General features: G+C 32.7%; 1 protein-coding gene across 1 annotated transcript; it reads left to right on the top strand.

Moving 5' to 3' along the window:
* Nucleotides 1-5687: 5687 nt before the first annotated feature.
* Nucleotides 5688-16680, top strand: LOC148299926 (uncharacterized; the record flags this gene model as incomplete). Its single annotated transcript, XM_088275492.1, has 5 exons — nucleotides 5688-6150; nucleotides 7879-8073; nucleotides 9943-10293; nucleotides 12566-12767; nucleotides 16426-16680. Coding segments are annotated over exons 2-5 (895 nt in total), but the record flags the coding sequence as incomplete, so codon positions are not given.
* Nucleotides 16681-17306: the final 626 nt, after the last annotated feature.

Below are 17306 nucleotides of genomic sequence, written 5' to 3' on the forward strand. Positions count from 1 at the left end.
TTTATCAGTGTTATTTATTTTTTGTGTATTTTTTTTGACACCTTAACAAAGATGAAGAAGTACATAGAATTCTGGGTATTTACAGGGCTTGTGACTTGTCATAGGCTTGTTACGTAATCACTTTACTCACGTGCAATATTCACCATTCAACCCATTATTGACAACCACACTACTCAAATTTTTGGAACTCCTACATATATGTTGTAAACTAATATATACTGTGTCATGAGATTCTTCTTCATCTATGTTGAGATGTAAAAAAATGGTTAAAATTACTCCTAAGTGAAAGAACCTAGATTCGTAAACAAATATTTGGACACATTCAAAATGTATATATTCATATATCGTAGTCGTACAAGAGAAAGTGACCAACTAACAAAACGTAAAATGTTCAGGAGAGCCATTTAAGTCACTTTTGCTTGGCAAGAAAATAAACATCAATGTAGTTAGTCATTTTCAACAAGTCACCATATTATACTTTCAAGTTTAAAATCGCCTTGGGATTTTTTCAGGGCAATATTAAGCTAGTAAGATATCAAATAGTCAATAATCACGTTTATGTAAAAAATGCACTTGGTCACTTTCTCCTGTACGACTACGATATGTTTTCTAGGGGTGGGAAGATTCGATAGTGATATAGAAAAGAGAGTGAATGCTGGGAACAGGATTAATGGTGCACTAAAATCAGTTATAGCAAATAAAAACCTAGCAGCGGAAGCTAAACTGACAGTGCACAACGAAGCCCTGGTACTACCAATCGCAATGTATGGAAGTGAAACATAGATTTGGCCAAAGAAGAAAGAAAGTAGATGGAATGCAGTCGAAATGCGATCTTTCAGACGAATGTGCGACGAAACGATGCATGATAGATGTTCAAATAGTGATATAAGGAAAGAAAGTATTATCGATAAAATAACGAAAAGTGTGTTGAGATGGTTTGGGCATGTGAATCGAATGAGTGAAGAAAGAACAGTTAAACAAATTTATGAGGTGAATGTTGTTGGAAATAGAAGCAGAGATATTAAACAAATTAATGACGCGAATGTAGCTGGAAATAAGGCAGAGGAAGATCGAAAAAAACTTGGCATGATCAAGTACTCGTATTTCAAATACATACTTGAAAGTGGTCAGGTTAGGAGTCGGAATAATCGACGGGTATGCAAAAAACAATGAATTAATTAAGTATTTCAGCTCAACACGGTGTTTATATAAGGACCCGAAGCACAAATTATTTGAATGAATTTAAAAAAAAAACAAACAAAAAATTATGACAGTTTTAAAAAAAAGTAATAAAAAAATAATGATACTAAGAGTGTCAGAGATGAAGACTCTAAGTAGCATATCTGGCAAGAGCCTTCGAAATAGAATAAGGAACACCAGTATAAGGGAAATATACGAGATCCAAGATGTTGTTAGGTGGGGAAGACAACGAAGAAGACAATGGTATACGAATATGAGAAGTATGGAAACTTCCATAGTGTACGCATGTGTGGAGAATGGAACCACCCAGACTCCCCCACATAACACGTCAAGGCCAACCAAAAGGTAGACGACTTCCAGGCAGACCACCAAAGAGATGGATTGACAGCTGCGAATCAACATCGCAGGAGGCTAATCCTTCTTTAAAAAGGCCACCAAAGACACCAAGCAGAAGATGAAGAAGAATAATGATAACCTAATTCTCAGAATCTCTATTTCAAATAGAATATTCCGATTGACGTCACATTATTTATGACGGTCTGCCGAGAAACGAAGTGACTTTATTTGGATAATATACATTTTTAAACATACGAGACGAAAACAACAAAAACAAAGAAGGCTTACATCTGTTCTGCCGAGAATTATTATGTTTTGAATAATACAAATCCGAGAATACACAATGCGATCCGCTCGGGAAATTTTGAGACAAATTGGCGAGACAATTGCCTCGTATGAATTATCCCATTTTGTCGCCAAGTACACGCTGCTACAAAACGTGCCACATATCTTCTTATTCTCTTCTTCTTCTTTTTGTAAATCCTAGGGATCTGTCTGTGCCTCCGCATGTCGCTCTTGGGATGTTGACTCCCAGCTGTCTTTCCATCTTTTCGGAGGTCTGCCTGGGGGTCTGCGTCCTTCAGGGTTACCTTGAAGGGCGATACGTGGAAGTCTGTCTTCTGACTTTCTGTTTATATGTTCATCCCAGTATCGCCTTCGTTGTCGACCCCATCTCACGATATCCTCCGTCTTATATATGTTCCAGATGTTGGTATACTCTACTTATTGAAGAAAAAAAATGGTAAAGAATTATTGATTCCTAATGAACGTTTTTTGGGGATGTACATACTGATCATTATTATCTGTGACCTTTTATAATTTTTCTGGTAGTTTCTTTATTCCATCGGTGTAGAAATTCTGTGGTTTATTGTCGAAATTATTGGCTTGGCCATGTACTCCGCATGCCTCCTGAGAGCCTTTATCAAGCTTGCCTCTTTTACAAGGCATCAGGTTCGCGCCGCCCAGGACGACCACTGCTGACAATTCGTCGGCAGTTCTCGTCAGAACTTCGAGACGCGGATCTGACTTGGGAGGATGCAAGGGAGCTGGCAGCCGACAGAAAAGCCTGGAGACAGTTTGTGGACTCCATATGCTCCACCTAGGGAGCGGATATGGTTGATATATATTGTCAAAAAACTTGGCCAGGTGATTTTCAGCGGCGCTTTGGTCGGCCAATTTTTTACCATCGAGTTTGCAAAGATCGAAACAAATTGAAAAAAACTGCGGATACTTTTCATATGACCTATTATAGGGTCATTCAATAAGGAATTCCGAACTTTAAAAGTTGATGCCATATTGTTGATGCTACATCTGTCAAATTGACCGTCATTTATTCAGTCTGTTATGGCAAATTACCATGGATGGATATAATGTTCAACAACACGCGCAAATGATAAAATTGTTCTATCAAAATAAGTTTTCTGTTTGGGCAACGTGCCGCGCGCTTCGCCAATTTTAGTTTGGTGATGGAGATTGGATATAGTCAATAATGGGCCTTTCAAATTAATAAAAAAATTCAATGGTATCTCACTCACACTTTGTTTGCGCTTGAAAGACCCTATATATATTTATATATACACTAAATAACTAACTAACTGACCATCACGCCGCTTCCCCGCAGGGGTAGGCAGAGAGAATAGAGCGCCACACCACTATGTCCTTGCAAAGATTCTTCGCCTCTTCCACGTTCGTGCATCTCCTCATGCATACCCGCCGATTGTTACGACTCCCTAACCTGACCACTTTCAAGTATTTGGCATACCTGATCGTGCCACGTTTTTGTCGGTCTTCCTCTGCTTCTTTTCCCACTAACATTCGCCTCATAAATTTGTTTTACCGTTCTTTCCTCACTCATTCGTTCTACATGTCCAGACCATCTCAACACACCTTTCTTAATTTTATCGATAATCTTTATCTCAGCTTTGCATTTCTTCCTTATTTCACTATTGGCACATCTATCATACATCGTTTTGTCGCACATTCTTCTGAGAGATCGCATTTCGACTGCATTCAGTCTACTTTCATCCTTCGTTTGCCAACTTCATGTTTCACTTCCATACATTAGAGTTGAAACCAGGACTCCGTTGTGCACTGCCAGTTTAGCTTCCGCTGATAGGTTTTTATTTGCTGATTTCAGTGCACCATTCACTTTGTTCCCAGCATTCATGTCTTTATCTATATACATACAATATATCTTTATATATATGCAATATATATATATATATATATATATATATATATATATATATATATATATATATATATATATATATATATATATATATATATATATATATATATATATGTATGTATATATATATATGTATGTATATATATATATATATATATATATATATATATATATATATATATATATATATATATATATATATATATATATATATATTTATATATATGTATATCGCTTACTCCTTTCAAGAATGTCATAAATCAAAAAACTTGATTTATCAGGAGAACGTTTAAAGTTTAAAAATATAATACAATGTATTAAAAATAAATATGCAGCCACTTTTTGAACTTTTTACTGTGCAACAGATCTTTTTAGGTAAAACCTGAAGGTTTTTTCTCCATTTGAAAAGTATTTAGTATCTATGTTTAAAAAAATAATTAAAAAATATATTTTCTTCAAAATGCAAAAACAACACTTTTTGCCCTGTAGCGGGTTGATATCAAGTTTAAAATATGCCTCTTTAGCTGGGATATAGTACATTTTCTGGGCATTCCGAAAACATGCACAACTGAAAATTGACGATTTTTGATTTATGACGTTCTTGAAAGGAGTGAGCGATATATTACCCACGATTTGTGTAACACCTTGCACACAAAGCGCGGCATTTCGTACATTTGCGTACACGAGGTGTAAAATTGTAACGCGACAGCGGAGTCGATGTGCCAGGCCCGTCTGGGTCAATTCTGCCATTACTTTTTGGGGTCTGGGATTCCCAGAAACGAGTCCGTCTCAAATGCATCGTTAAGAATTTCAATTTAAAATGTAATCGTTTCAAAGTCCCGAAGGGGTGTGAGATTGAGGCATTATTAATAAGTAATAGTATTAATGAAAGTGTTAGTATGAACGATGTGTATTAGGATCGTTCTTGGTAGTATTATCAGTTCTGCGATCCTGTTCAAAGTTTGACCTTGTAACGAAAAATCCATACAAAAATAAATTGATTTTTCGGTTGTTTACGAGTTGATCCAATTCAGTAAGCGACCGGGCAAGGAGTTGCACATGTGGACTGCGCGCAATTTAAAAATATATTTATACTTGTGCTAGAATTAGTTTTTAAAATGTAAATTGAAAAAAATATATATAATTTTTTGCTAACTCCTTACCTTTCAATAACTCTTTTATTTGAAAAAAATATTTATTTCGAAGAAAAACTTATATTTTTCAATGCAAAAACGGCGTTTTAAGCAAAAAAGTCAATGACGTCAAATGTTACCCCGCGGGGTAAACGGGGCCCCAGTTTAAAGAAAATTAACTAGGGATTCATCGTATATTGGGCCTTAAGGCGGGATACTCAATAGCCCGTAACATAATTTTCTTTAAACCCAGGTAACATTTAACGTAATTTTATTTATTGCTAAAAACACCGTTTTCGTATTAAAAAAATAAGCTTTTCTTCTAAATAAATATATGGTTGGAAAAGAAGTTAGGAGTTTAGAAAAATGATAATTTTTTTTTATTAAGTATGTTTATTCTAAAAAAAACTCATTCCAAAAAAAAAATTAAAATACGCGAGTAAACACGTGTGGCTCCTCACTAGGATGTGTTGTTGAAAACGCAGTTGCATATAATTGGTAAAAATCACCTTATTTCTTTATTTATATTTATTTTTATTTTATTTATTTATTTCATAGATACCTACATGCATTTTTTAAACTATATGTATTACGGCTCTTGAGACATGGCCTGTGTTGAGCCGAAATACTTACATGTTAATACATTTTTTTAATTTTTTTTTATTTTAATTTTAATTTTATTATTAGATTATATACATTGCATACGACCATCGAATTTCTTTATTATATAACTTTTATTATCCATTTGATAATTTATCGCAAATTTAAAAGAACACCCATTTTATTCGAGATATTTATTTCCAAATCCGGCCCTGTGGCGAATAATCTGACAATCGCAAGAACATCTGCGAGAAGCAATACATGCTGAAAACTGTCCAGTGTCGGTTTGTCACCTGTGTATAGCTGGTGTCATCCTGCGTTCCGTAACTAAATCGCTCCAAAAGTTTTCAGTGAAAAGTGCATTTCGCGAGTACTGTACATACATCGTAATATTGCTTCAATACTTGTGAATTTTTCGACAGTTTAAGACAATAGTGTTAGATCCTTATATTCAATTTAAAATAAACAGATTTACTTATTTATTTAACGGAAAATTTACATAGCGCCGTTTTCGTGAGAAATCGCCTGAAGGGCGCTTTATAATTTACGGTTATTTTAGCATTCAAAACTACATGGCTGAATAATTAGGGGCTAGAAAATTTAAAAGAATTTAATACACTTAGGACGGGAAAGGTATTTCTACCCGTTCGATTGATTGACGCTCGTCTCCTTGAGATATCCGTTATATATGTATGTATGTACCTATATTCTTAGTTACAAACCCTCTAAGTTAAACCTTGTATGTATTTGTTTGTATACATATATTTCGACACACATACACTAAACTTACCCCTTTTATACGATTTCAAAATAGGCAAAATAAGTCAAGTAAACACACATATATATATATATATATATATATATATATATATATATATATATATATATATATATATATATATATATATATATATATATATATATATATATATATATATATATATATATATATATATATATATATATATATATATATATATATATATATATATATATATATATATATATATATATATATATATATATATATATATATATATATATATATATATATATATATATTATATATATATATATATATATATATATATATATATATATATATATATATATATATATATATATATATATATATATATATATATATATATATATATATATATATATATATATATTATATATATATATATATATATATATATATATATATATATATATATATATATATATATATATATATATATATATAATATATATATATATATATATATAATATATATATATATATATATATATATATATATATATATATATATATATATATATATATATATATATATATATATATATATATATATATATATATATATATATATATATATATATATATATATATATATATATATATATATATATATATATATATATATATATATATATATATATATATATACATCCAACCCTAATCCGCACCCAATGGTGCACAGGGCACTGCATCGTATTGACGCAGTGTTATCTTTATCATTACTTACATGAAAGCATGGTGATCACTCCTGCGGTTCAGGCACCAGTCCAGGGTATTATTTAATAAATATTAGTAAGTAAAATCACAAATATTTACTATCACCACCCTGGGAATCGAACCCGGGACCTCCAGCGCGGTAGCTTAACACGCTAACCATTACACCATGGAGGCGGATTAATATGTATATGTATATGTATATATATATATATATATATATATATATATATATACATATATATATATATATATATATATATATATATATATATATATTTATATATATATATATATATATATATATATATATATATATATATATATATATATAATATATATATATATATATATATATATATATATATATATATATATATATATATATATATATATATATATATATATATATATATATATATATATATATATTATATATATATATATATATATATATATATATATATATATATATATATATATATATATATATATATATATATATTTATATATATATATATATATATATATATATATTTATATATATATATATATATATATATATATATATATATATATATATATATATATATATATATATATATATATATATATATATATATATATATATATATATATATATATATATTTATATATATATATATATATATATATATATATATATATATATATATATATATATAAATATATATATATATATATATATATATATATATATATATATATATATATATATATATATATATATATATATATATATATATATATATATATATATATATATATATATATATATATCGTGCAAATGGGAAGACGAGTGTATTATTCGTGAAAATTGTCTCCAAAGCAATAAATATAAATATTAATTACTTATGCAGAATATGGTAAACAGCTGAGCGTGTGGATAGTATAGCGAACACGACGAGCCAAAAATGTGCCATTTGTGTTGAATTATAATAATATACGAGTATTAGAAGCAGATTATAATGAAAAACAATGACGAATTCGAAACTCTGGACTTTAGAAATGGCTTCGGATACATGTGCCACATAGATTTGAATCACAATACGAAGGTAATTTACTTATTTTAATTATTATATTATATTATAATAATATGTGCAAATAACACACAAGTGTATTTTTAAAAAATAAGAACACATCCGTTTAAAAATTAACCTTCAATTCATCGTTATGATTCATAATTTTCAAGCGAAAATTTTTATTTAAAAAAATAAAGATTTTTTTACATATATTTTTTTACAACATTTTGAGTGTGTTATTTTTTGACATCTCATCAAAGATGAAGAATAATATGGATGTTATAAACTAAAATAATAAAAACGAAAACGATATTTTCTGGCGTTTCGCATGTATGTGATTATAATTCAGGATTCGGACCTCACATACTAATATAAGAGTTTCTGCTCAATAAAAAGCTTCTTTTCATCTCACCAATAGATGTCTCTAGTGAAGTTCTAGTGATTCAAGAACAATGTTTCGAAATTGGTTCATATATATAGAACTTCCAAGAATTTGAGTAGTGTGGTTGTTAATAATGGGTAGAATCGATGAATGTTGCACGTGTGAAAAGTGATCACTTAAACCAGCCTATGACGGTCATCAGCCCCGTAAATGCCCAGACTATCATGCATTGTTTTGCCGCACATTCGTCTGAGAGATCGCATTTCTACTGTATAATCAGTCTACTCTCATCTTTTTTTTGCCAGCTCTATGCTTCACTTGCATTCAATTTATTATTCGTTTAAAAAACTCTTTCTTTTCAAAACCATATATTTATTACGATGTTAACCTTATTTTTTCAATACATTAACAGTGTTTTAAGCAAAATGTTTAAACGTCAAAACGCTCACTCCTTTTAACAACGTCATATATCAAAAATCGTCAAATTTCAGTTGTGCGTGTTTTCGAAATGCCCAGAAAATGTACTTTATCCCAGCAAAAGCGGCATATTGTAAACGTAATATTTACCCGCTACAGGGCAGAAAGTGTTGTTTTTGCATTTTGAAGAAAAGGTATTGTTTAATTATTTTTTAAATATACTAAATATTTTTTAAATGGAGAAAAAACATTCAGATTTTACCTAAAAAGATCCGCTCCACAGTAAAAAGTTCAATAAGTGGCTTGATATTTATTTTGGATACGTTTTATTATATTTTTAACTTAAAAACGATCCCCTGAAAAATCTTTTTTTTAAATATATATACTAATATAATGTTGTTGAAAGGAGTGAGCGAAATGTTACCTGGATTTAGAGAAAATTCAATAACACACATTCTTGAAATAATTAGGTATATACGTTAGAATTTATCGCTTTGCCGGTGCATACGAGTACGTGTATGCAAATGCGCTCACATTGCGCGCATGCCGAAGATTAAGGCAATTATCTGCGATACACGAGGAATTACTAAATTGTCTACAATTACTTCAATCGAGGAAACTAGAGGCCATTTCCATGAAAATTTTCAAGAACATCAATAATTAGCCTACCCAGGCCTAAGAGGAGAATTTCTTCTTTTTCTACTTTTTATGGCTTTTCACCCTTCTAGAGTGTTCTAGTCTGTGTCGAGCTATTTTTTATTTGAGTGGGGTAAGTTTTATTAGTGATGTTAGTTTAATTTGTCAGTTATTTTACATTTATAATAGGTAGGTAGGTACATATAAACAAATTCATACACAACATTTTGAGTGTGTCCAAATACTTAAAAAAAACTTTTATTTATTTGACATCCAGTACGGTAGCCGGGCATGCTGACTATTACACTACGGAGGCGGACATTTACGTTTACCCAACATATGTATTTTATTTATTTCACTCTAACTACTGCGCGCCACAACTGCCAGTTTCGCCAGGCCGAGACAGTATGCCAGGGTCGACATATCGAATTTCAGCACTTAAAAGTTTGTTTTTTGTCAATTCGCAGATGTTAGAGAGCGGGGTTGCCCCGGAGGCCGAGCTCCCCGGGCCGCCGGAGGCCGCGCGGCCGGCGCGCGTGTCGCAGGGCACGCAGGCGGGCCCGCCGGCGCGCCGCCCGCGCCCGCTGCTACACCGCTCCTCGGAGCTGCTGCTGGCACGCGCCCCGCCGCGCCCCTTCTACGCGGGCCGCGGCGGCCAGCCGTGGGCGGAGCCGCCGCCGCACACGGGCTACCTGACCTCGGCGGCGCGCGCGCGCCGGCGGCCCTACGTCGGCTTCCCGGACAGCCCCACCAGCAGCCTGGACTGCCTCATGCTCAAGGACACCGTGAGCACGGAGACTGTGTACCCCGGCTCGAAGGTCAGTCGATGCTGGACAAGTTTTCTAATTTCTATTTTATTTTACGCTTTTTACTGTGCAATAGATCCTTTTAGGCAAAACCAGAATGTTTTTTCTCCATTTGAAAAATATTTAGTCAATTAAAAAAAATAATTAAACAATACCTTTTCTTCAAAATGCAAAAACAACAGTTTCTGCCCTGTAGCGGGTAAATATTAAGTGAAAAATATGCCTCTTTTGCTGGGATAAAGTAAATTTTCTGGGCATTCCGAAAACATGCACAACTGAAAATTGTCGATTTTTGATTTATGACGTTCTGGAAAGGAGTGAGCGACATCCCCAGGAGAAACTATAAAAACCTTAAAATGTTTATAGTCATGGGAGGGGTCGAAGGTAGTAGATAAATAATGTCAAATGCAAGTTAACTTAACGAAGCGTTTTCATAATATCATTCCAAGTAGGTATTATGTTTTCAAAAATCGCAAAAATATTAATGAAAATATGGTTTATGAGCCTTTTTTTTCTGTATATGTAATGAATATGTATATGTATGTATATGTATATATATATATATATATATATATATATATGTATATATATATATATATATATATATATATATATATATATATATATATATATATATATGTGTGTGTGTGTATGTATGCGTATGTATATGTTTGTATGTATATTTATAAATATATTTTTAAACTTCTTACCGAGAAAAAAAAATCCTTTAACCACCCTTATTAATTCCTCTCCTTTCCTTCTCCTTCCTGCTAAACATATTTTTTTATACAATACCCTTTTTTCGTTTTTTTGTTTAATCTCTGAATGATTTTTAATAGTTTTATAACATAAATGTGGAATTGGCTTTTTTTTAACGTAACTATTTTTTATTAATGTAATGTAATGTTTATTATTGGTAATGTAACTATTGTTTTATATCTTTTTTTATATGTAAGCTGTACAGTTTCCGAGTAATAAAATTAAAATAAACTAAAGTGTATACTGATTTAAATAAAAAATTAAATATAATATACGATATAAGCATGTAACTGATAAATGAAGGACAACACATTGTTGTAGGTTTTGGGTAAGTACTTATATGACAATTTTGTTTTCGGTGCGTAATCGCGAATAACAAACTATTTAGGGAAATCGTTATAACATTTGTTATTATATAAATTGAGGATGTGATCAACAGTTTACAGCATCAATTTATTCGGCAGAATTACGATTAGGATCATTTTAATACAACAAACATTTTAATCGTGAAGTCAAACATTTAGAGCGGCGATTCCTAAAGCAGGCGATATTGCCCCCTGCTAAGTGAAAGCTTTCTAAATCCAATCATAGATGGCTGTTGTGAAATCAATCATGGAACGTCTTGAGATTAATCATACACGTATGACTTACAAAATTTGAGTAGTGTGGTTGTCAATCATGGGTTAGTTACAAATGTGGAATTTTGTAATTGAAACAGTGCAAGTACAGTAAGCACCCTATGACTTTGAGATATAAGTTGGTACTGCGTTATTAAAACAATACCTTTTCTTCTGCCTTGTAGTGGGTGAATATTATGTTAAAAATATGTCGCTTTTGCTGGGATATAGTACATTTTCTGAGCATTCCGAAAACACGCACAACTGAAAATCGACGAATTTTGATATATGATGTTGTTGAAAGGAGTGAGCGATATGTACTTTATCATTTGAAGCTAGCATTATTACAATCCAAATATTTAAAAAAAATCACAAATATTTTGTTTCGACTTACACGAAAACCTTTGGAACGAATTAATCGCGTTAGTAGAGGACTTACTGTACTTGATTTTTAATACTCGTATGTGTGTATAACTTGATGCAGCTGTTCTGTTAAATTCCCAAAAAAAACGTATGCTTCGAAGGAAGGTATTGTACATTGTATTTCTTTCACTTTTTGTCCGCCTCCGTAGTGTAATGGTCAGCACGCTCGGCTACCGCTCTGGAGGTCCTGGGTTCGATTCCCAGGGGGGTCAAATGAATAAAAGTAATTTTTTCACTCTAATATTTATTTAATATTACCCTGGACTGGTACCTGAAGCAAAGGGCTGATCACCTTTCCTTCGTGTGTTAACGATCAAGATAACACTGTGTTTATATAACGCAGTGCCCTATGCACCATTGGGGTGCGGATAAGGGTTTGAATGAATTTGAATTTCTTTCACTCTAGCTACTGCGCGCCACAACTGTGCGGAAGCGAGACAGCAAATACGAACTGCATTCTTTAATACTGATCATTCCTCCAGCAGATGAACGGAGAGGACCGCCGCCTCGGCACCCCGTCGGGGGCGTCGTCTCGCTCGTGCCACTGCAGCTGCCGGTGCGGGGGCGCGGGCGGCGGGGAGCCCGAGCCCCCGGGGCCCCAGTCGGCCGAGGGGCTGTCCTGGCGCCGCCTGCACATGTCCAGGGCCAAGCTCAAGGCGACGGCCACCACGAGCGAACTCCTATCAGGTAACACTCATCGAAACGCGAGGCTTAAGAGACCTATCTTTATTACTGACTCTTCAGGTAATAGTCATCGAAATATTCCATAAAAATACCTATCTATATTATTATCATTCTTTTTCACTTCTCCACTGCTGGATGTAGACCTCTGCTAACGACTTCATAACCCTTCTATTTTGGGAATAAACAAAGTCAATAATTTCAAAGTTTATATTATCACTAAATCAGCCTATGACAAGTCGTAAGCTCTGTAAATTCCCCAGACTTCCACAAAGTATAAATGAAGAAGAATAAGTAAGACCTGTAAATACCTGGACTTCCATATAGTCTAGATGAAGAAGAATATTGACTTACATATATGTAGTATGGATGAAGAAGAATATGGTATGAGTCTGGGTATTCACAGGGCTTATGACCTGTCATAGGCTGGTTAAGTGATCACTACCCATTGACAACCACACTACTCAACTCCTAAATAAATTTATCAATCTCATGACGCAGTACATATAACTAACTCCTTTCAACAACGTCATATATCAAAAATTGTCAATTTTCAGTTGTTCATGTTTTCGGAATGCCCAGAAAATGTACCATATCCCAGAAAAAGAGGCATATTTTTAACTTAATATTTACCCACTATAGGGCAGAAAGTGTTGTTTTTGCATTTTGAAGAAAAGGTATTGTTTAATTATTTTTTGAATATCCTAAATATTTTTCAAATGGAGAAAATACATTCAGGTTTTACTTAAAAAGATCTGTTGCACAATAAAAAGTTCAATAAGTGGCTTGATATTTATTTTTAATACATTGTATTATATTTTTAAACTTTGGAAACGATGTTTTGAATATTGAAAGCATTTGCTTTGTGGATCATATTGATATATTATTATGAGAAATAAAAAGACTTTGTTTTTTGATCCACTCAAATTTTTATTAACAACCAACTAGTTTCGACAACAACCTGTTGCCCTCTTCAGGCATAAATTAAACCCTGAAGAGGGCAACAGGTTGTTGCCGAAACCAGTTAATTGTTAATAAAAATGTGAGTGGATCAAAAAACAGAGTCTTTTTATTTCTCAAAATAATATTTAATAACGATCTCCTAAAAAATCAAGTTTTTTGATATTTGACGTTGTTGAAAGGAGTGAGCGATCTGAGTTCACAACAGTCATCATGCTGAAATAAGTTTTAATTGTTTCTTGCTTCACATGCATCTAAAATACTTCCCGGACTTACATATTCGTCTTCATCTATGTTGAGATGTCAAAAATGTATTATTGTCTCTAGACAAGTGCTCTCCAACTGTTCCTATGTTACGAGTACCATTCTCCAGCTTTCTCTGAGAGTTCATTGTCATACAGGTGTTCTGGAAGTCACTGATTTTATTGGCAAAGCCAGCGATATTGACTTCTTGGAAGATCTGCATAAATTTAGAAGGGGCCCGAGGAAGCTAATACCGAATAATCACTTCAACGATTTTAAAAATGCTCGTTACATGTAAATTGTACTCAAATTCCAGCAAATCGTTCAAATTGTTTAAATTGTCTCAAAGCTGACGAAAATTAAACAAAAATATTAACAAAAATAGCCACTTAAAATTGCATTCCATAATAAGACACACCTGACCAAATATTACAAATTATAAAACATAATATATGTACAGCGTTTGGAGCTAATAAGTGTTCAAAGGTAACAGAATTATTGGCAAATTCGTGAATTTAATTTTTAACTCTTACCACTCTGTAGGCCAGACATTCTGGCCCGTATGATTCTAGTAGGCAGCTCCGTGGGCCACAATGTCTGGCCCGGCGCAGGTATAACTTTAATAACTGATTTCTATAACACCCAAGTATATTCTACCACAAAATATTTCAGATAAATACAGTTAATCTTAATTAACATGGTCAGAATTGCCAGACAACCCAAAATTAGGGAACCAAAATATTTAATTTAATGGTAGAAAAACGTCGCATTTTTTTGATCAGAGTAGCTGATCAGTTATGAGAAAAAACGGCCAGAGTAGAAAGGGTTAACCTAAAAAATGCATGTAAGATTCTTGCTGAATTATTTTTCATACTAGGAGATGCAACATTTCCAATTTTTATAAAAAAAAATACTTGACTAGTTATTTTATTCCTGATATTTTAAGTATGAAAGTAAAAAAACAATATGAATCTTCATTCTAAAACGGAACCCAAAATAGCCACAAGCACTAAACCCGGACTCCAATCAAATCTGATTCCACCTTGTCCCTATCAAAGCGGAGCAGCCATCGATGGACACTATTCTTAAAGACATGAGGACTCATGAAATTTTTAATGATTTGAATATTATTTTTTAACATCTCATCAAAGATGAAGAAGAATATGGAAGTCTGGGCATTTACGGGGCTGACGACCGTCATAGGCTGGTTTAAGTGATCACTTTACACACGTGTAACATTCACCAATTATACCCATTATTGACAACCACACTACTCAAATTCTTGGAAGTTCTATATACATATATATAAACCAATTTTGAAACATTGCTCTTGAATCACTAGAACTTCACTAGAGACATCTATCGATTAGATGTAAAGAAGCTTTTTATAGAGCAGAAACTCTTATATTAGTAAGTATGTGAGGTCCGGATCCTGTATTATAATCACACACATGAGAAACGCCAGAAAATATCATTTTCATTTTTATTATTTAAGCTTATAATTTGACCAGATAATTTATTCACAACATTTTGAGTGTGTCTAAATACTTGTTCACAAAATCTGGATTATATCCAATAACAGGAGTTATTTTCATAATATGTACCTGAATAATAACAATAATATGAAAATAACTACTGTAATTGGAGATAATCCAGATTTTGTGAACAAGTATTTGGACACACTCAAAATGTTGTAAGTTAAATATTTTTGGGCCAGGAATATAAAGTTTTCCTGCGCAAAACTTGTAACGTAGGATTGGCAAACATAGTTGATATTTAAAGCTGTATGCGTTTGAATATTTTGTTGGCTTCTGACCTTATCCGTTCCATTCCAAAAGTGCATCAATGCTTCTTTAATGAACAGTTATCGCACGTCTCAGGCCATGTAATTTCAAAATAGTTCATAAGACGAGTGTATCGGCGTATAATTATTTGAAAATTGAAGATTTGAAAGTTTTTGAACCTTAAATATTGGGTCTAACGTAGATTTAGTACCTCCGCCCCAGCTAACAATTCGCTCACTCCTTTCAAGAACGTCATAAATCAAAAAACTTGATTTTTCAGTAGAACGTTTTTAAAGTTTAAAAATATAATAAAATGTATTAAAAATAAATATCAAGCCACTTATTGAACTTTTTATTGTGCAACAAATCTTTTTAGGTAAAACCAGAATGTTTTTTCTCCATTTGAAAAATATTTAGTATATTTAAAAAAATTATTAAACAATACCTTTTCTTCAAAATGCAAAAACAACACTTTCTGCCTTGTAGCGGGTAAATATTAAGTTTAAAATATGCCTCTTTTCCTGGGATATAGTACATTTTCTGGGCGTTCCAAAAACATGCACAACTGAAATTGACGATTTTTGATTTATGACGTTCTTGAAAGGAGTGAGCGAATTGGTTGATCCATCTGGTTGAGTAGTGTTAGCTATTTTAATTTTATTTTGTTGTTGTTTCAGGTTTCGCCATGATAGCGATGGTGGAGCTGCAGATCAACGAGCCCACGAACGTGCCCGAGTGGCTGTTTGTGATGTTCGCCGTGTGCACAACCGTGCTGGTGGCTGTGCACATATTCGCGCTGATGATCTCCACGTACCTGCTGCCCACCATCGACGCGGTCAGCAAGATGAGCGCAGGCGACGTGCTGAGGGAGTCGCCGCACGAGAGGATGAGGGGCTTCATAGAGCTGGCGTGGGCGTTCAGCACAGTGCTAGGTGAGTGGGGAGGGTGTGGGACTGGTGTACGACGCGGCAATGAGTGGTAAAAGAGTGATTGACAACTACATTACTTGTGTCTTTTGTATTGAATTTGAATAGTAGTTCAATTACGGTTCAATGTAACACAGTGTATAAAGTAAGCACTTCACAACATTGGTTAAATTTATGTATTAATTTTAAATCAAACACAGATTTTTTGAGTCTACTAAATTGTATTTTATTAACAAAAACACAAAAAAATTAATATTGTGACAATTGTTTCGCCTTGTTAGGGAATTATCAAACGAATGTGAAGATCAAATGGACTACGGTCCATATGGTATACATTGGTTAAACACGGGTTGGCTTATAAAAATAAAATTAAATAAATTTATTAAATTGTGTATTAACATCTCAAATGCGGATAAAAAAATCATTTAAAAAAATAAGTTCGTTATGTACCACTGTAGGTATGTGTAACAACATTTTTTTTATTATTATTTATTCAGCAATTGTACAGGTTTACATTTGGGAAAATAATATAATAAAAAATAGTTACATTAATAATTTTGTCCGCCTCCGTAGTGTAATGGTCAGCACGCTCGGCTACCGTTCTGGAGGTCCCGGGTTCGATTCCCAAGGGG

This window comes from Brachycentrus maculatus, unplaced genomic scaffold (assembly GCF_059751285.1).
Source record: "Brachycentrus maculatus isolate JH-2025_06_01 unplaced genomic scaffold, ASM5975128v1 h1tg000882l, whole genome shotgun sequence".
In the NCBI taxonomy this organism is placed as follows: Eukaryota; Metazoa; Arthropoda; class Insecta; order Trichoptera; family Brachycentridae; genus Brachycentrus; species Brachycentrus maculatus.